The following is a 20,546-nucleotide window of genomic DNA, read 5'->3' as shown; positions in this document are numbered from 1 at the left end:
AGTCAGTGAATGGATTTATACCGATGGCGATATGATCATAATCAGGTACCCTGGTTCTATGTGGCTTAGAGTTTGATTTGTGTTCAGTTTTCGTGACCACAGCATCACTTTGATTTTTTTTTTAATTTCATCCACGAGGGAGAGTGCTGGTTTTAGAAGTGTAAAAGAAAAATCCAGTATTCTTCTTACAGTATGTTATTCTGCTTAGTCCTGACTTTTTGTGTGCATCTAAACTTCAGCATATGCAAAATTGTTAGTTAATATAACAGTCTATGCACAGGACCTCTCATTTGTTTTATCTGCATACTAAAAATAAAAATAAAGGCAGGAGAGAGAGGAGAATTTAATATCTGTCACAGCATATTTTTACTTTCAGAATACATTAATTGGATGCAGCTCTTTTTAGCTCAAAAACTCATGTAGGCTGAAAAAGAATAAAACAAGTTACAGTTTTAGTTCTACTTTTTACCCCAGGCAAATTCACCATAACAGCTGCTGAAATTAAATTTGGATCTATACTTGCTTTTGGCAGCTTTGTAACTCATCTCTGGTTGAAACACTACTGTAATAGGATGTGAAACATGAATTGAAAGCAAATATTTTTTCCAGTTCTACCTTTTCATAAGTACAGTGTAAGAAATTGCATTCTTGTATCGTGGAAAAGATACTTAACATTTGTTCCAATAGCATTAAATGTATAAAAATCCTACCTTAAACATCCATTAAATGTCATTAACAATTTGTCTATCCAACTGAATTGCTTTGCTGATACTTCTGTGCCTTGCATCTCTGCAGCCTGGTAGAATGAAGTTTAATAGTATTTTTCAAAGCAAGATGTTATTTTTAAAAGGATGAAACTTGCTACAGAGAAAACAACCCCACCCCCCCACCCCAAAAAACCATCCCTTTATTGCATGTGACAGTGATACAGGAAACAGTGTTTAGCCAGAGATAAGGACAAAGATTGAGGCCAAGGACCAAGATTTTCAAGAATGTGTGTTTACAGTTTTGCTCTTACGTCCATATTTAAACACCTAAATAAGAGGCCTAATTTTCAGAAGAGCCCAGCATCCACCAGTTTCTGTTGACTTAAGCAGGATCTGTGGGTACTTGGTACTTTGCAAACCAGATACTTAGTTAGGAGCCTAGCTGTAGGCTTGAGTTCTTGACTGTTCATAAACCCTTGAGGTGTGATGCTGCAACCTTTACTCATGCCAGTAGTCTTTACTCATGCAGATAGTTCCACTGAGTGAGTAGCGCTACCTGTGTGAGTAAAGGTTTCCAAGGTCAGGCCCTTTGGTCCTGACCAGTCATTGTCATTATAGGAGGACAGACTAGATGATCACAGTGGTCCATTCTGGCCTTGGAATCTATGAATTAAGGATCCCCTGTCACCTGTCTCAAGAGTATGCATATTAATGTTCATATCCTGGCCAAATTTCAGTTTGGGTAATTATCTTCCAACAATTTAAAATTACCCAGTAATTTCAATAGGGTGTGGCAGGAGATTTCGCAGCCCTTTCAATATGGGCCACATGTTAATAGAGAATCTAAATTGTCTTGAGGGCCACCTTCCAAGCCACTAGTAGTCACTCAGCCCACTTCCCCTCCTATTCAGGAGGACATGTCATTCTTGTAGCATCTACAGCCAGACCTTGCATTGAAATCACTATTAAAAAAGTATTTAATACACCATCAGCTATCTTTTAAGGAAACACATTCTTCTACAGACAAGGAGAACCAGCCTTCTATGACCAGCAAGGTCTCCACACAGCAAACGTTCTTCAGACCATCAGTGATCTATGCTCCATGTTTCAGAAACTACTAGGAGGATATGGTATTTTTCACTTCTTGCCCTTAAGCTGCAGATCATTGCTGTTTAACTGCCATATTTCATTATCTAAAGTGATAACAATGTTTTAGTAATGAGTGAAGAAATACTTTAACGGGTTCTGTTAAAGTCAATGGAACTATACCAACTTAAATCAGCTGAGGAGCTAGCAATATACTTGATAAAAGGCTTTGGGATCCTTTTTTGTTAAAAGTTTCTGTAGAAATGTGATCTATCACCATGTACTGCTGATTGTTGTGAAAGCAATGCACTGTTTTATAATGGACTCCCTGCTTACCAGTGTTTTCTTTTCCTTTTCCCTTCAAATTAGATATTTATGTTTGAGAATAACATCTATTACTGTGCTCATGTGGGGAAACAAGCCATCCGAGTGGTCTCCACTGGAAAGGAAGGTGTTATTTTCAATGGCCTCAGCGACTGGCTATATGAAGGTAGGACACAATATTGAAGGCTGCAGTTAGTTATGAGTTTAAGCTCTAGATTTGTAGTATGGGGTAAAATTAGAAGTGAAACATTTGACTTCTCAGGACTGTGGCCCATTAGTTGGAATTTCAGCTGTTCCAACAGTTAACTGAAGTGCTGAACTGGGAATAATGTGAGAGGATGTAAGAATTGTATTTTCCAGGGCTTCCCCCCCTGTTTCAAGGGTGACAAATCACAGGGTGTTAATGAACAGAACAGCTTCATTACATAATGACACCTGCAATAACTCAAGGTTTCCATCAGACGTGCTTATTTTCTAATCACAGTAAGTGACAAACGTGTGTGTGGGGAAGGGGTTGGGGGATAAGGGTAAGAAGTTAACAAAAAACCTCTGGTTTAGATTTCTAGAACCAGGTGCTCTGGCCCTTTTGTACCAGACCAGGTAGCACAAAGAAGCTGGAAGCTGTGCAGATCTAGGTAGCTGAGAATTTCCTTGGCATGGGGAAGTCCTCAGCTGGCACAGAGCCAGTGCAGTTGACTCCTACTCCACCTAATGGTCCCATAAGGGCAGGAGGGCCATAGCTAATACAATGTTGCACGCCTGCTATTCTCAGTTGGCAGATGTCCCCTTGTGTGCCACTGCTAGCTGGCATAGTGTAGAGCAACCCCTAGGCTATTCTACCTTGTGCCAGAGTTAAGGCTGGTAAGGAACTGGCCTCAAGAACCAGAAAACTAAAACCAGCTGTTTTTCAGTCATCACTCCCAAAGACTCGGGGCCCTAAATTGTATGCACATGTCATGGAAGTGTTTGCTACCTGTTTGTCATTGTTTTTGATGATTAAATATATGTTGAAGCTGAAATACTTATGCATCACAGAATACTTAACCGTTAACATTTTCCCTGTAATGAGACAAGGTGATATCTTTTATTCTGTTGGTGAGAGAGACAAGCTTTCGAGCTTACACAGAGCTCTGTGTCTCTCTAATACCTGAAGATAAACATGGCTGCAATGACACTGCATGGAACATTTTCCCTGTAAAGCATTTTGCAGTTAGTCAGAGTGGCTGATGGGTTGTTGCAAAATGCTGATTTAATCTAATTTTTCCTAAAGAGATGAGGTTTCCTTGTTGCGACTCTGAAGGTCAAGTGTACATATCAGTATCTCTGTTTTGCTGATAAACAGCATTTAGTACATAAGGTCTTCTCAAAGTGCGCTGCGTACAGGGCATAATGCTGACAGAAGGAGTTTATCATGTCAGTGAACTCCAAGTGATCAAGCTAGCATACAGTGATGCTGATGTTATGCTGACACACGTTTTTATTCAATTAATGGATTGCTCGGGTTACTTCTTACATGACATTGATTTTCAGTTTTGTCCTTTATAAAAAATTTCTTGTTAAAGCTGTGTTAATTTACTGATAAAATAAATGATTCTGTGATTGAATACAATGTAAATATACAGGGCCTGATTCTGCTTCCCTTACACTGAATAGCACATACAAAATAAGTAACCCCACTGAAAGTGCAACTCAATGGGAGTAAGGGTTACAGAATCAGATCCACAGTATCCATTTGTTTCTTGATAATTTCATTGTTATATGATGATCATACTTAAGCCTTTTGTCTGTGATGCTAACAGTGTCACAGACTATGTGACTGAAAACAGTTTATATTTGAATAATAGAGTGACCAGTCCCCACGAAAAGGGTAGAGAAGGGTCCAGAGCAAAACCCTAGGTAGAAACACCTGCAAGTTTTGAGGTGGAGTTCAGAATCTGAGTTTTGCAGACCTGTCTCTCTGGTCTAGCCCATAGGCCCCACACTCCTCAGGGAATTGTGAGCAGAAGAACCAGGGAGCAGAGCGCTCTGTGCATCTTAGGAGCTCTGGATGGTTCCCAGCTGGTCTCCATAAGTGAGCTCCCTTCCACATTGCAGCATCCCCCAGGCTTCCTACCTTGATTCCCGTCTTCCCATGAGCCTGATGTGATCTCCACTGGGTTCTACAGATTTAAAAAGTATGTAGGAGGCAACGCTGGGGCTGGAAGTAGGAATCAAGATATTGATTGCTGGGGACCAGAGAATTGATGACTGGGTGAAACCAAATGGATAGTAAGCAAGCAGGAGGGCTAAAGGATCTGGTGTGCCCAGGGCAAGTCTGTGGAGCTCAGGAGCCCTATAGGCACACTGAATGTGGGTTGGGTGGGAAGTCCAGAGGAAGTTAGGAGCTCAATAGTACTAAAGGAATCACCAAGACCAGTGGAAGTTGGAGTCCAGGAGTGAAATCCTGACCCTGTTGAAGTCAATGCGAATTTTAACATCAGTTTCAGTGCAGCCAGGGTTTCCCTAGCTGCCTGCATTGTGCTGTGCTGTAATATCCCTGCTGATGGCGGCCACCTTCCCACTACTAATATGTGCTCTGCAGTACTGCCTTTCTCTAATGAGACAAACCAAAACCATGAATCCAAACATGCCTGAATGTGAAGCTAATTGAAATCTGAGCAAAGAGCTAAATTTTGCATCTCAGGATCATCTCTTAGTACTCTGCCTTTTTCACAGGTTCCTATAGCAATGTCTCCCCCACCTCTCCTGTGTAGACAGGCCAGACGTTCAGTACCATATTTATAGTTGTTTGTGCTGTTAACATCTCAGCAAGTTCTTGGGGTGGATTCTGAAAAAATGCAAAGCTCTCACTCCATCTGTACAAATATATGCACCATATAGTCAGAGAATGAGCTACAGTGAAGGCTGCAGTATTGGCATAAAGAATGAGAGTGTTCTCCTTTTCTCTTGTGTTCTTGTTGTCACTGATGTTTATGACCTCTGATAATGTTAGCAGCTGAGGCTCTACTGAGTAGTCATTTGGGTGATGGTTACAATTTATGACCTATTTAGTACCTTCTCCAAATGCAGTACAAAAAACTTCCCAAATTTCAAATTTAAAGAGTAGGATTATAAAACCCTTTTGCAGGTAGTCCGCATCTATTGGTGTGTCCCTGCTACTGGTTAATACAAATGACAGCCCCCAGAGGGACCGTTTTTCTTCATAACGTGATTGCTTTTGTCACAATAAAATAGGTACCATCTAGTATTAATCAGATGGTTTTGGTAAATCCGGAAGCAAAAGCAGCTTTAGAGTGGGTTTGAAGGGGTTTTTTCCCCCCCCCTATAAAAATGCAGACATTCATTGTGATTCACTTTAAGCATTTGCTTTTGTAAATCTGCCAAAGGGGGAAAACTTTCTTCAAGGTACTTATGCTGAACTGTTGTATCTTGATAATATAGTGAAAAACATTTCAAATCAATCAGAGCTGATGTAGCAGCTTAATCTACTTAGTGCATTTAGCTGGAAGGTTGTGGGCTGATACATAGATTACTATAACATGAAAGGCTAGATTAAGCATGGTTTTTATGAAGCTAAAGTAAACATTTCTAGTGCTTTGGTATAGTCTGTTATCACTTTTTTTCTGCCATGCTGTTTACATGTCTAATGTAAAAATGAAGTTATGGCATAGAAGAAAGAGAACAGATCCACGGAGTCATTCCAGGTATCTATGTTGGATGCCCCTTGAGAGTCCTGGGGCTGTAAACAAGCTATGTATATACATGAGTAACCACTATAGAATGGTGTAATTTGTTATGCGTGACAACTGTCAGTTTGTGTGTGTCTGTGTGTTAGAAACAGTGAAATGTAAAGATAATATTTAAAGTAACTAGAGGCATGATTGAAAGTGTTTTCTGTGAAATGGAGTGCTATTTTGACAAAAGCAGTGTACACGTCCATAAAAAATGTAGTGAATTTTAGAATGCATTGCACTCATGCATTTTGTTATAACACGCTCTGACAGCAAAACCTAATATTCTCACCCCCATTGTTATTAATGTCTCTTCATAACTGTCAAAATTCTGAACACCTGAAGATACTGTCCAGAGGTCTTGATAAGTCAGAGGATGAGGGGTCATGGGACCTAGACTCTGTTCTTAGCTCAGATGAGCTGTGTGACCTTGGAAAAGTCGTAACGTCCTTGAACCTCTGTTTCCCCACTTGAAAACAAAGAGATAAAAATATTTCACAACCTCACATGTTGTGAGGCTAAAAAGGGCTTAACTGTTCTGAAGTGCTGAGAATACTGTGTTGCTAAGTACCGTAGAAAGGCCTATGAATAAATACATGCTGACACACTACTGCAGTACCTGTAACGAACAGTTTGTGGTGTGTAAGTACTGTAGTTCAGGCCCAGTATACAAACCACCAGAGAAGTTACGCTGCACAAAAAGGAGTTTATCATAAAATCACTATCTGGCCTTCTTTAGCCAGTCTGTAACCACAGTGTTCTCTAGAAGCTGGAGTCACTTTGTGCTGCTAGATGTGTGGCCTCGTACTGCTTGAAGAACGTGAGGGTATTTAAAAGAGACAAGGTAATGTACCAACTTCTGTTGGTGGAAGGGACAAGCTTTCAAGCTTCATAGAGCTCTCCCTCGGGCCTCTTTAAAACATGAACTTCATTTGTTTGTTGGCCATGCTCTGCAAGAGTGGAGGCACGGATTTTATTTAGGCTCTTATCTAGGTCTACCCTGTTTGTATACCATCAAACTGAGCACTTCCTTTTTGGTTTTTGTGTACATTTCCTTGGATATAGAAAGTAGCCCCTCACAAAGTGATAGAAGCTGCTTTGTGAGTTGATATATAGGGCAGCGTGACAGAGTATACCTGGCCTTTGCAGCTCCATACAAGAAGCCCTGCAGTCCTACCGGACCCAGGAAAGGACCAGTGAAGATGGTCGTCTAAGCCTGCGTAGGGAGGCAGCCAATCAGAGCCCAGCAGACTCAGATAAAAGGAGCTGTGGGACCATAGCAGTTCAGTTCCTGGTGTTGACCAGAAGGGCAAGGAAGTGTGCTCCTCTCTGGGCCAACAGATCTCGAGGGACAACCAGAGTGTTTCTGGCTGCATTTGCTTAAGCTGGGTTTGCAGGGAGAGAGGACTAAAGTACCTTAGCCCTGAGGTAAGGATGAAATAAATGGGGCAAGATAGGAGGAGGCCCAGAGAAGAAGCAGCAACAAACTGAAATCGAGCAGTGCGTAGCTGCTATTTATATGGTCCCTGGGTTGGAACCCAGAGTAGTGGGCAGGCCCAGGTATCTGTGCCAGCCACAGGTAAAGTGGCATAAACCCCAGGTAGGAGACAGGCCTTATTTTAGAGCCAGAATAAAGGGTCAAATTTAAAGGGCTCAGAGGCAGGGCTGAAGACCCTAGTGAGAGCAAATAGGCTGTTATTTTTTGCCTCTTTAATATCCCGGAAGGGATTCATTTTGACTTTGTGACTCAGCCAGATGCCCAAGCCAGGGAAGACCCACTAAGGTCAGCTGGCAGCTTGCAGGTGGCACCAGGGACGAGATGAGAGCTACAGTACCACATGCAGCCACTAGGAGGTGCTCAAGTGGTGAGTGCTGCCCATTACAGACAGACTATGATTTTTAGGCACCTTGTTTTCCAGCGGATTTCTTCCCCATCTGGTGTGGCTGCCAAAGGGGATGATCAAGCAGAAAGTTGACCTGCGAGTCTGTCATCCAGAAACTGACATCCTCAAGTAGACAGATTAGTGTTGGCTCGACTTTAAAGCTAGCCCTGATTTTCTGGTTACAACACCAGGATATTGGTGTTTGTCTTAATTGTGAGAAAGGGAGCACCATATCTGTGGCACTGGGCAGCAACAGCATCTTAAATGTCAATCTCTTACAGACTTTTGTACAGTAAAAGATACTTGTACCCACAATTTGCAATTGAACCTCTGTTCTTTTGTTGAGCTTTACACAAAGCAACTGTTATTATATTTTATTTTTGGCTAGCAGAGTAGAGAGAAAAAAAAATGAGAAGAGATTATTTTACTCAGCAGTGACCTTTACATAGGTTCATAATCCACAGTTTGTCTGCATCGAATGTTATCATTGCTAGATACTGTAATGTGACTTTGCAGTGACACCTGGTGGGAGAGGCCAGGATGTCATTCTCATTAAGATTAAATATCTTATAACCATACAAAAATTTGCTGCAAGATATTGTAAAATAGTCCCAATGTCTGCCCTCAGATGCATCTATGCAATTCCTCCTGAACTCGAGGCAACTGCTTATACACAGGTGCTGGCAGAATCTTGCCCATGTAAGTATGCACCCTTTCCTGACTTTAAAAGGACAATGCAGGATGTAATTATGAAAAGTCTTCCTCCAAAATTTAATCAACATCTTGCAAAAATTAGAGAGTATAGTAAATCATGTATGGTTGTCTCAGAGGTGCAGTCCTTCACAGTATCTGCCAAGTCATATAGTGTTTACTTTGAATCATAGAATATCAGGGTTGGAAGGGACCTCAGGAGGTCATCTAGTCCAACCCCCTGCTCAAAGCAGGACCGATCCCCAATTAAATCATCCCAGCCAGGGCTTTGTCAAGCCTGACCTTAAAAACTTCTAAGGAAGGAGATTCCACCACCTCCCTAGGTAACACATTCCAGTGTTTCACCACCCTCCTAGTGAAAAAGTTTTTTCTAATATCCAACCTAAATCTCCCCCACCGCAACTTGAGACCATTACTCCTTGTTCTGTCATCAGCTACCACTGAGAACAGTCTAGATCCATCCTCTTTGGAACCCCCTTTCAGGTAGTTGAAAGCAGCTATCAAATCCCCCCTCATTCTTCTCTTCTGCAGGCTAAACAATCCCAGCTCCCTCAGCCTCTCCTCATAAGTCATGTGTTCCAGTCCCCTAATCATTTTTGTTGCCCTCCGCGGGACTCTTTCCAATTTTTCCACATCCTTCTTGTAGTGTGGGGCCCAAAACTGGACATAGTACTCCAGATGAGGCCTCACCAATGTCGAATAGAGGGGAACAATCACGTCCCTCGATCTGCTGGCAATGCCCCTACATATACATCCCAAAATGCCATTGGCCTTCTTGGCAACAAGGGCACACTGTTGATTCATATCCAGCTTCTTGTCCACTGTAACCCCAAGGTCCTTTTCTGCAGAACTGCTGCTGAGCCATTCGGTCCCTAGTCTGTAGCGGTGCATGGGATTCTTCTGTCCTAAGTGCAGGACTCTGCACTTGTCCTTGTTGAACCTCATCAGATTTCTTTTGGTCCAATCCTCCAATTTGTCTAGGGAGCTCTGTATCCTATCCCTACCCTCCAGCGTATCTACCTCTCCTCCCAGTTTAGTGTCATCTGCAAATTTGCTGAGGGTGCAATCCACACCATCTTCCAGATCATTAAGGAAGATATTGAACAAAACCGGCCCCAGGACCGACCCTTGGGGCACTCCACTTGATACCGGCTGCCAACTAGACATGGAGCCGTTGATTACTACCCGTTGAGCCCGACAATCTAGCCAGCTTTCTATCCACCTTATAGTCCATTCATCCAGCCCATACTACTTTAACTTGCTGGTAAGAATACTGTGGGAGACAGTGTCAAAAGCTTTGCTAAAGTCAAGGAACAACACATCCACTGCTTTCCCTTCATCCACAGAGCCCGATATCTCGTCATAGAAGGCAATTAGATTAGTCAGGCATGACTTGCCCTTGGTGAATCCATGCTGACTGTTCCTGATCACGTTCCTCTCCTCTAAGTGCTTCAGAATTGAATCCTTGAGGACCTGCTCCATGATTTTTCCAGGGACTGAGGTCAGGCTGACTGGCCTGTAGTTCCCCGGATCTTCCTCCTTCCCTTTTTTAAAGATGGGCACTACATTAGCCTTTTTCCAGTTGTCCGGGACTTCCCCCGATCGCCATGAGTTTTCAAAGATAACGGCCAATGGCTCTGCAATCACATCCGCCAACTCCTTTAGCACTCTCGGATGCAACGCATCCGGCCCCATGGACTTGTGCACATCCAGCTTTTCTAAATAGTCCCGAACCAATTCTTTCTCCACAGAGGGCTGGTCACCTCCTCCCCAGGCTGTGCTGCCCAGTGCAGTAGTCTGGGAGCTGACCTTGTTCGTGAAGACAGGCAAAAAAAGCATTGAGTACATTAGCTTTTTCCACATCCTGTATTGCTCTCCCAGCAGATATCAGGGTGATTGAAGTCTCCCATGAGAACCAGGGCCTGTGATCTAGTAACTTCTATTAGTTGCCGGAAGAAAGCCTCATCCACCTCATCCCCCTGGTCCGGTGGTCTATAGTAGACTCCCACCATGACATCATCCTTGTTGCTCATGCTTCTAAACTTAATCCAGAGACTCTCAGGTTTTCTGCAGTTTCATACTTGAGCTCTGAGCAGTCATACTGCTCCCTTACAGATAGTGCATCTCCCCCAACTTTTCTGCCCTGTCTGTCCTTCCTGAACAGCGCTTATCCATCCATGACAGTACTCCAATCATGTGAGTTATCCCACCAAGTCTCTGTTATTCCAATCACATCAAAATTCCTTGACTTGGCCAGGACTTCCAGTTCTCCCTGCTTGTTTCCCAGGCTTCTTGCATTTGTGTATATGTACTTGAGAACTCGCTGATCGCCCCTCTTTCTCAGTATGAGGCAGGAGCCCTCCCCTCTCACGCGCTCCTGCTCATGCTTCCTCCCAGTATCCCACTTCCCCACTTACCTCAGGGCTTTGGTCTCCTTCCCCCGGTGAACCTAGTTTAAAGCCCTCCTCACTATGTTAGCCAGTGAGGAGGGCTTTAAACTAGAGCAGCATCTTTCATGGTTTTAGTATTTTAAGTACCTGAAATAGACATTTTTCCTTTCTTAATGTAGACTGGTGTCAAATGAAGTATTCATACAGGAGTCTTGTAAAATTTTGACATTGATAGCATGATAGATACAGGAAAGTTATTAGAGTCTGCTGAAAATATAATCTTGATTTGTCTGCTATGTGATTTTTAACTTCATAATATTAGAACCATGAGTCCCTCTTACCTGAAACCGAGAATTTTCATAGTCAGTTTATGCATGAAGTTGAAGAAGAGCCAAGTACGACGACAGCTGTCAGTGAATTACTCCTAAAATTGCTGCTTGGTGTCTCCAGAGAAAGAAAATGGACATTGTAATATTTCACACTAAAAGGTAAACCATAGCCAATAAACAGTAACCACACAGTGTGATGGGGCAGGTGAAGGAAGAAGAATTAGCCTGAGTCATCTCTGATGAATTATTCTCCGAAGGAGTGTCTGTCAAAAGTGTGTGAACCATAATAGCCAGGGCTCCAGAGACAACGAGAACATAGCCCCTGTGGGAATATCAAATGGAGCAAGATAATCCATTTTGAGAATATATGCTTAGAGTCATTGGTTCCAAAAGAGCAATGAATGGCAAGATTTTTGAATACCTTAACGTCTTTACTCATCCAGAGCACTCTTCACTGTGGGAGATGTAGAAATTCCACAGATCTTCCTCTAGCATAAGGAGGCAACCATGACACTGGGTCCTTTGAGTTTGTGCTTGAAGGTATCCCCAAGTTATAATGCCACAGAGTATGTGTCACACCTGGGAATCACCAGATTGCAAGAGATTTGATACCTAATGAACAGGGATGTTTTGTCAGGCTGTCTTAATAATGCCAATTTAGTTCCAGGGGAGTTGCAAAGAATTCAGCCCATACTGTTTTATAGCTGGTTATTGAGTGGTTGACTGTTGGGGCATGGCCGGAAGCCTACATTTTCCATCTTTCTCTATGGCAGCAAAAATATAGCACTGCTGGAATGATATTCTTAGAAAGCTTAAATCCAAGTTTCCCCATGTTGTATGGGGGCATTATTCATGCATTGTCAGATACATAACCATCATTAGGTTTATGTCACTACAGCAGCAATTTAGTTTGAGGTGGGTGCCTCCCACTGTAAAGAATTCTGTTTCAGGAAAGATTGATCAGATTTGGGACAGTCTTTCCAAAGCATCATGCACCATACTGTTACTGGAGGGAAAAGGCAACTCAGTCTTCACAAATCAAATTTCATCCAGTCATGCAGTCAAAGGTTCTTGATGCTTCAGAAGTTCCTCGTTCAACTTGATGCATGAGGTAAACTTCAGTTGTCAAGGTGAGTTATGCATTATAGTTTGCATCAGATGGATGGCGTCCTTGTCCTTCTCAGCTGGTCAAAGCCAGTGAAGGCTGTCTGGGCCATTTACTCTGTGAATGCCTGCATGGAAAATAGAAAGCCCTGAAGAATTTTAAACATGCTATTACCTGGTCCTTCCTCAAAAAATTGCACTGGGCAGCAACAGCCTTACCAACTTCAGCCCTTTTCTGAGGAAGGTCATTTGGAAAGTGGTTGCAGGCCAACTCAAGCTACAACTGTCACCCTCTAATTTTTTGGATTCCCATCATTTGGGCTTCAAGAGTGACTTTTGGAATGAAAACAGCATTATTTGCCATTCAGTGATCTCCTCAGGGCATGGACAGAGGCCAGATGTCCATGCTGATATCACTAGATCAGTCCGCAGACATCAGTGCTGCCAGTAAAGAGGTATTCAACTAAGGAACCTAGTGAAGATTATTGCTTTGAGACAGCTCACTCCTTCCTTTCATTGAGGTCTCAGACTGGGGCTTTGTCTCCAAAAGAACCCCAAGCGGTAGAAATTCTGTCAGCATTATGCTAATAACCTTTTCTGTTTTCCTTTACTGTCCTAGCATGGGACAGAGATAAGGACCGATTGAAACCCATCTGACTTAGACTCAGTCCAGATACAGCAGAAGCTTTGCTGGACTTGCAATGACAAAGTTTGTTCAATGAACTGAGGGTGTTTTCTCACCAGGCTTGCCACTATAGTTAAGGTTGACGAGACTTTTCTGTTTAAAGAATGTCTTTTCTCGGTGCTCTAAAATCTGTATGGTTACTCAGGTTGCCTTGGAATTCAGTGTTCCTCATGGGGGTATGGGTAAGAGATCCAAATGTGGGGTAATTTAACCAAGGGATTCCTGAGATACAACTCCCCAAATAAACAGCTTTTCTAAGGGTATATTCTGTCCATGTTCTTTTACCTAGACCTAGAGATCCAGCCACGGCTCTGAACCTGGCACAAGGGTCTCACTCACTTGAGGGTTACCTCCAGAGAGTGCATGGCACCCACTAGCCCTGTGGGGGAGCAAAATTCAGAACAGTATTAGAAACGACTTTGACTCTCCTGCTAGACTCTTGACTAAGGGTCAACCAGATAGGTCACACTTAGAGCGAGGCTAAGAGGATTTGTAGGTGGAAAGCTTGCACTGCAGGTGGATAGTTCAGAAGAATAAACAGTAAGCCTTTGATTCTGAACTCACCCAGCCAGTGACAATTTGAGACTCACCTTGGGCAGAAATCTGAGAAAGGTTGAAAGGCATATTGCTAAAATCTGTCAGGGATTTTTGGGGAGGGGCAGAGGAGAGGCAGGTGAACTCCAGCTATCTCAGAGACTGCCTTCCACTGTACCCAGTTATGACAACTAATTTGGAAGCCGTGTTTTGGCTAGCTTCCTCTTGAGTGCAGCTCAAGGGAATCAAGGAAGGTTGTTGTTGGGGACAGACCCTCCTGCCTGGAATTCTGTCCCTCCAAAAACAGTCTATGCCTCAGCCTGGCTGCATTCAAGGTGAGATATAAAATTAATCTTTCCAGTTGGGCTCTCCTAGTCAATCATCTAGATATTACCCTCCCTCTTGGGTCTCTTCAAGGAAAATGAGTCAGCTACTGCAGAAAGGCACGGAGTAGGTGCTCTTTATTCTCATGATATTTGGCTCTTCATAAATGGTTTATACTGTGGATAGATATCACAGTGATAGGAGCGTTGTAAATATTTGCAGCAATAACAGAAATAATATCAGCATATACTGCTGCTGCTATTCAGAAGTGCCAGTATTTTGATGTTTTGAAGCAAACCTCGCATTGACTGCTTTAGGTGCTGCAATTTAAGAGAGTCTGTTTAGCTGTTTGATTAAGCAGGTCACTAAACTTATTATGGACATCCCGGGCATTAAAATAGGATGTATCATATCACATACAAGAGGCTGAATTCTTCCTAGATACATCAGTTTAAATCTAGAGTAACTCCACTGACTTCAGTGGATTTCCTGTGGATTTACAATAGTGTAACTGAACACAGAATTTAACTCCCAAACCATGATCGAGTCTCTTGTCCTTTGCAGTAGTATTACATTGTAACTTCAATGGAGTTAGCTCCTGGTTTACACCAGGGTAACAGGAGAATCAAGCCCACTGTGTTTGCAAATAGTTAACCCAAGTAGATAACCATTGTGATGCTTAAGTGAATTAAAAATATTCCCTAAGATATGGTATTTAGATTAATCTCTGAACGGTGAAAAATATACCTACCTGTAGGTATTTGAAGTTAGTTAACATCTCATACAGTCAAAGAAGAATATTCTTGAAAAATGTAATGTTTAATGTTGCACAATATGACTATTTTGGGTTTCAGTTCGATTTTAATCTCTTTCTAATGTCACTTTTATTAGCCCCAGTTGAATACAGTCCTCAACATTTCTGATGCTTTTGTTTTTGATTAAAGAAATAATATACTAGCACATTTAAATATTACCGGCTAGATTTGCTGGCTGTCATACTAAATCTGGAGTAAATCCATTGAAGTCAGCAGATTTCCTCTGGATTTTGCACCAGTGTAACTATAAACAAAACTTTGTTCAAGTTATAATATTTATGTTCTCAGTTCACTATAGGCATAGCTGCACAGTCTATGTTTTAAACTTAGATGTTATTCCTAGAAAAAGATGTATGACTGTTACATGCCACCTTGTGGTAAACTCACTTAATTATAGGAGCTTCATTTTTTCCTCCTGTAATGTTAATGATTTGATCTGAAGATGCTTGTAATAAAGCAGAAGAATAACAATTGTATCCAGACTGGACCAGAAATTTGTTTGTGTTTTAAAAATACACGTGTGGCACTATAAACATACAATATTTACATTGAAAAATGCTTTCCACTTATGATTTTTTTCTGCAAATTGATTTTTTTAACAAACTTTGATCCCCAAACCCCTCCGCAGGAGTTTGTGGGTAAAACACATATTTGTCATGTTAGCTGTGGAATAAATAAAATTGGGGCATTTCTAGGTATAGAAAACTATTTCAGGTTATTTTAGAAGGTGTTATGGCTTCCTCTCTGCAATTAGACTCGTGACAACTCAGAGGATTACAGAGGGTAAAAGAAAAATAAATGTATCCAAATTAAAATAGGTGAAGGCTACATGTGAGAGTTCGGAAAATTTTGCTGAAGAGGGTGAAGTCCACCAGAGAATTGACCTGCTCATTTCTACTGTAAAGTCTGTAAAATCAAAAAAGCATCCAGAAATATGATAGAAGTTGGAAAAAAAAATCTGTCAGCCCAAGGTTATGCAATTTGGACACACTATCCTTGCTACCTAAAAACAACGATGTAGAGTTTAAAGAGCTACATCTTGAAGTCCCCAATATCAAGCTAAAAACATTCACAGGTCACAGAGTTTCTTTGAGTGGAAAGCCGGAGGTGGCAGTGACCTGTGAAATGTACAAGGCAAAGTTACTATTGTATGTCATCTTGGGATCAGGTGTGGCCCTGCAAAGTTGAAATTGACTCTTTCCTCCTGCTGTGCTAAACTCCTAAGCTTCCAACCATACTCTGCTGTGTTTTAAAAGACAGAACAGAGGAGGCATTGAAATGACTGAGAAGTTTGGATGTTATAGAGAATGTATATTATTCAAAGTGATCTGTACCAAAAACCACACGGAGTTATTTGTTTCTATAGTGACTATAAAGTGACATTAACGAGGAGATGGAGGTGACTCATTACCATTTACCTACAACCAGAAGAACTGGATTCTTGAAGCTGCCCTCTCGCTGACACACCAGCAATAAATAACAGATAAAGCATCCAGAGATTATATCACCATCAATGCTCAATTAGGTTTATATTGCCATAAGTAACTACCATATGGCATAGCTTCCACACCAGCTGTTTTCCAGTCATCAGTAGATATTAGTCTACAAAGGACACTTGTGCAAAGTTATGTTGATGTTTAACAGTGATTAGAAGAAAGGAGAGAACTAACACATTTCAGAGGCTGTCTTAAAACATGTAGATTAGTATCCAGTATAAGGGGCCAGATGTGATCTGACTGCACTGTACCACTCTGGGGACACTGAGTGGCTGTGAATCCATCTTAACTGGCTGGTTACACTAGGTTTATGGTTGTTTTGTGTCACAAGATTGGTAACTGGAATGTAGTCGAAAAAGTCCACAGCCATATTTTTAACTCCCAAACCCACCATCCATCACATTGCATTTACTGTGAATGCTGAGGGACTCCATCCAGCACTATCCTCGGTGGAAGCTGATGTAAAAGGCTCTGCCCTAAACTATGTGTAAAAGCTGCAGCCACTGCTTGGACATTTTAAATTACCACTGAAATATACTTCTACTGCATCCACATTGGTAAACCTCTGAACAGACTAGAATAGTTTAGGTTACCTGGGAGTGGACTGAAATCTGAACGGAGTTTTCACACACCAGCTTTTATTGTCCACTGATGTAGAGCGAGTACTGCAGCTCCGAGAGTCAGGTGACATTGATCGTTAAGCCAGTGCGGAAATGTCTGCAGGCAGTCTCCAGCAGGAGGCCACTAGCAAGAAGAAGCCGCCTGGCCCCATACCCACCTCCAGAGCCGACCTGATTCCCTGCTTTGGAGGTATTGCTCTGACTCTGCTTGGAAGTGGAAGGAGGGCTATGCTGCTGCTCTTGCCATATGTCTTCTCTACTGCATCGGTGGCCCCAAGGCCCAGTATAGAGTGTGAGTAGGGCCCAGGGTCCTTTAATTCAGCCCTGCAATGTGAGGTCTTAGTGCACTGTGACCAGTTACACTTCCTGCTCATGCTGCTTCATTCAGCCTGGGAGCACTTATTTCTCATGCTGACCAACGTGGAGATCATTCTCTCCTCAACACTCCCATTTCAGCAAAATTATGCAGACTAAGCAAGAGGTTTTAGCTTTTTTTTTTTTAATATGGCTGGAAATTTAGCGGACATTCATCTCTGATCACAGAGCATTTTAGGACCCAAAAAAAAAAAAAAAGATATTCTAGTTCTAGCTGCATTGAGATGCCAGTGGTGAGAAGTCTAAATGATGGTCCATTTGAATGATATCTGAGAGCACTTCAACACAAAATGCTGCTCTCGTTTTACCTTTGGACGATTCTGTGGCATACTGTTATGCTTAAGGCCTAAAACAATGTCTAGATCTACATTGTTTTGGTCTACTAGAGTGCAGTGCTGCAGACAGAGCCACTCTATGCTTGTGTAAATGCAGTTAGCCATAATGAATGCAGCTACCTCCACCAAACGATTTCCTCTTGCCCTATGCTCATAGGCCTAAATAAGGTAAATATGCGACAGGTGCAGTTACAGTTCTAGCATGCATGATATTATATCGCTATTCTGTTAGCAACAGCATATTTCCATCAGTGTGATATCCATGCCTGGGAGTAAATGTGTCAGAGAAGAAAATGGACACAAAGTTCAGGTGTTATAGTCCTGTTTATATTTCTAGCCCAGGGCAAAAGTGTGCAGTGTGATCAAATGCTGCTGCCACTTTGTTTGACATGTATACATTCAGCAGGGTATTAAAAGCTCACTACAGCATAATAGCTTCGCCACATGTCAGAACATATTTCTCTTCACAAAATGCACTGAGCAGAAGACAGTGCTGGGTTGTTGTTTTTTCCCCCTCTTATTCTAATTAAGTTCCTTGTTCAGTGTTCGAAGAAAGTGGCTCTTTCTGAGATTATTTTTTTACTGTAATCATGTTAGAGGACGAGGCCCAGAACTCAGGGCCAGGCAGAAGGCCTCAGAGAAGCAGAGTCCTGGACACAGAGCAGGGGACAGAGGTCGCAGGGACCTCAGTCCAAGGCAGTGGAAGGGGAAAGGGGGGCAGTGCTTGGGATCACTGGGGGGGAGAACCTCAGTGATTGCCTGAAGAGAGGCAAAGTCTTGGTTTTTGAACCCAAGGGGTTACAATTGTGTTTATACCAGGGAACATGAATTAAGCCAGCACAGCCTGAAAAGTGGGCAAGGCTGGGCAGAAGGTGGCGTAGACATTGTGGCTGGTGAGCACACTGATTCACTGGCACCCAATGACACCTTCCATTGGTGGAGCTTCAGTGCAAGTTAAAGCTTTCCACCCCCTCAGTGGAAACCCTGAGGGAAGGCAGAGGGGGGAGCTGCACCTGTCCTCCCAAAGCTCAGGAGGTTAGCTAACACAGAGAGGTGCAATTTACATCAACGGGGTAAACTGAGAGCTTCCGTACAACGCTGACACCAGTAACAAATGAGCACCCTCCTTCCACCAGCTTTACTGAATTTCGCCCTGAGTGTTCTTGAAATGGTCCTGCAGACATTATGCCTTGAATTGGATTGCCATAGTTGAATATAACCAATTAAGCCTTAAATTTGTGATGTATGAGCAGAAAAAAGTGGGTTTTGGCTAAGAATAGTTAGGATTGTATGAGCAGAAAAAAGTGGGTTTTGGCTAAGAATAGTTAGGATTTTAATTTCAGTCTGAGAAGTGTCAACAGTTTCCCAGAAAGTGAGGGTTAAGTGATATGTCAGTATATCAGTGCCATCTTGTATCTGAAATTGTATTTTTAAATACACACAGCAATCATAGTAATTAAAGACAGTGCAGGTTTACTCCTTGCCATTGTTTGCTAATGTTTTGTCCAGTCTACCTTTAAATCTCCTATGCAACAGGTTTTCTACCACATTCCTTTCCACTCCTCTCTTTATTATTTTCTCTCTGTGCCTTTGCCTTTCTCTCTTGTGCTTCAGGCCTTGCTCTTTTCATGAGTCATTTTTAAACTATTTTTGAAATAATTGAAATTAGTTTTTAAAAAATTATATTACAGAGAATAAAGGAGAAAAGGATTGAAGGAGAATGGGACAGACTGTCCACATCTTGAAAGGGAAGGAGTTAACACAGGGAGAAAAAAGAATGCATTGAGCAAATAAAAATAATTCCAAAGTCATAATCTCAATTTTGGGTTTAGTTGCAGGTTTGGGGAACTTGTAATATTGCATTAACTGAAAGGGAAAAGCTACTAAATAAGCGTTTAGTGTTCTTTGAAATGAAATATAGTTTATTTGAAAAAAGAAACCCATTATATTTTACTAAATTTCTAGAAGAAATGGAAATCAGCCATCTAAAAGATTGTAATGGCCACCTGCTCGGATAATAATGATTCTGGATAAGAGGTAATGAAATAGGAAATCAGAAAAATAACCTGTTCCCTTCTCCATTAAGAGAAAGATGGAAGTTATACCGCCACCTTGTGGTAAAAATATTGCAAGTTAGGAAACAGCACTTCGATGCTATGCTTTAGCATCAATTATTTGACATAAACATTCCAAATGATTATAATTCTGAATGATTATGTTGGAAAAATCTAATATGTAAATAACATCACCCTAATTAGAAATGGGAAGTAGTGCAAGGAAAAAGCTCAGTTTGCTTATTGATTAGTATATGCTTTTTACCCTAATTTTAGTTCAAATCTCTACCTCTTGTATTAAATATTCCGTGGGAGGAGGGGGGGGGGAAGTGAGCAGAGTGTGGAGAAGAATAAATAAATTGTTCTCTGTTTTAAAATGAGGACATTTACAGGCCTTCATGAATACAAAAATCCATCATCATGTTATTTGTCTTTTGCAATTGTTTCCAAGCTTCTCCATGAATTTTGATTTTCTCAAATACTGCATGTAGCTCTGGGACACTTTCCAACTCTATCACAGTTAGAAACATAGGGCCTCTGAAGCATCAGCAAAAAAAAAAACCTGGAAAATTCTCTGCTTAAGAAATAGTATTGCTCATATATAGTGTGTTCTAAATTTCTCTTCTCTCTTTGTTTCTAGGAATATTAGTATTAAGAAGAAGATTTAGGTTTCCTAAGTATTTGTAAAAAGAACAGGAGTACTTGTGGCACCTTAGAGACTAACAAATTTAAGCTTATGCTCAAATAAATTTGTTAGTCTCTAAGGTGCCACAAGTACTCCTGTTCTTTTTGCGGATACAGACTAACACGGCTGCTACTCTGAAACTTAAGTATTTGTGTGAGCCTGTGCTTTTCCTCCAATTTTAGTTCATAATCCTTTGTGCTATAACAGCTGGTTGCTGTGGAACTTATTGTGATGTCAGACAATTATGGTTTCTGAACCTGATGAGCTCTTAGCAATCCTCTTTTCATACCAATTTCATATCAGATTATTGCTGACTTCTGTGCTAGCATGTGCAGGCAGGAAGGACAAAATGAACCTC

At 41.6% G+C, this 20,546-nt stretch overlaps 1 protein-coding gene across 7 annotated transcripts in view; it reads left to right on the top strand.

Annotated features, from left to right (window-relative positions):
* Positions 1-20,546, top strand: part of DPP6 (dipeptidyl peptidase like 6) — a 787,036-nt gene that overhangs the window by 647,812 nt on the left and 118,678 nt on the right. For all 7 annotated transcript variants that reach the window (XM_084618426.1, XM_084618430.1, XM_084618428.1 and 4 more), the window contains one exon: positions 2,163-2,283. In XM_084618426.1, the coding sequence (XP_084474552.1) occupies positions 2,163-2,283 (121 nt within the window). The remainder of the gene's footprint in view (positions 1-2,162; positions 2,284-20,546) is intronic.

This window comes from Lepidochelys olivacea (genome assembly GCF_965140295.1).
Source record: "Lepidochelys olivacea isolate rLepOli2 genome assembly, chromosome: 2".
Classification (NCBI taxonomy): Eukaryota; Metazoa; Chordata; order Testudines; family Cheloniidae; genus Lepidochelys; species Lepidochelys olivacea.
Note: the sequence above shows the minus strand (reverse complement) of the source record. Positions and strands in the feature narration are given on the sequence as shown.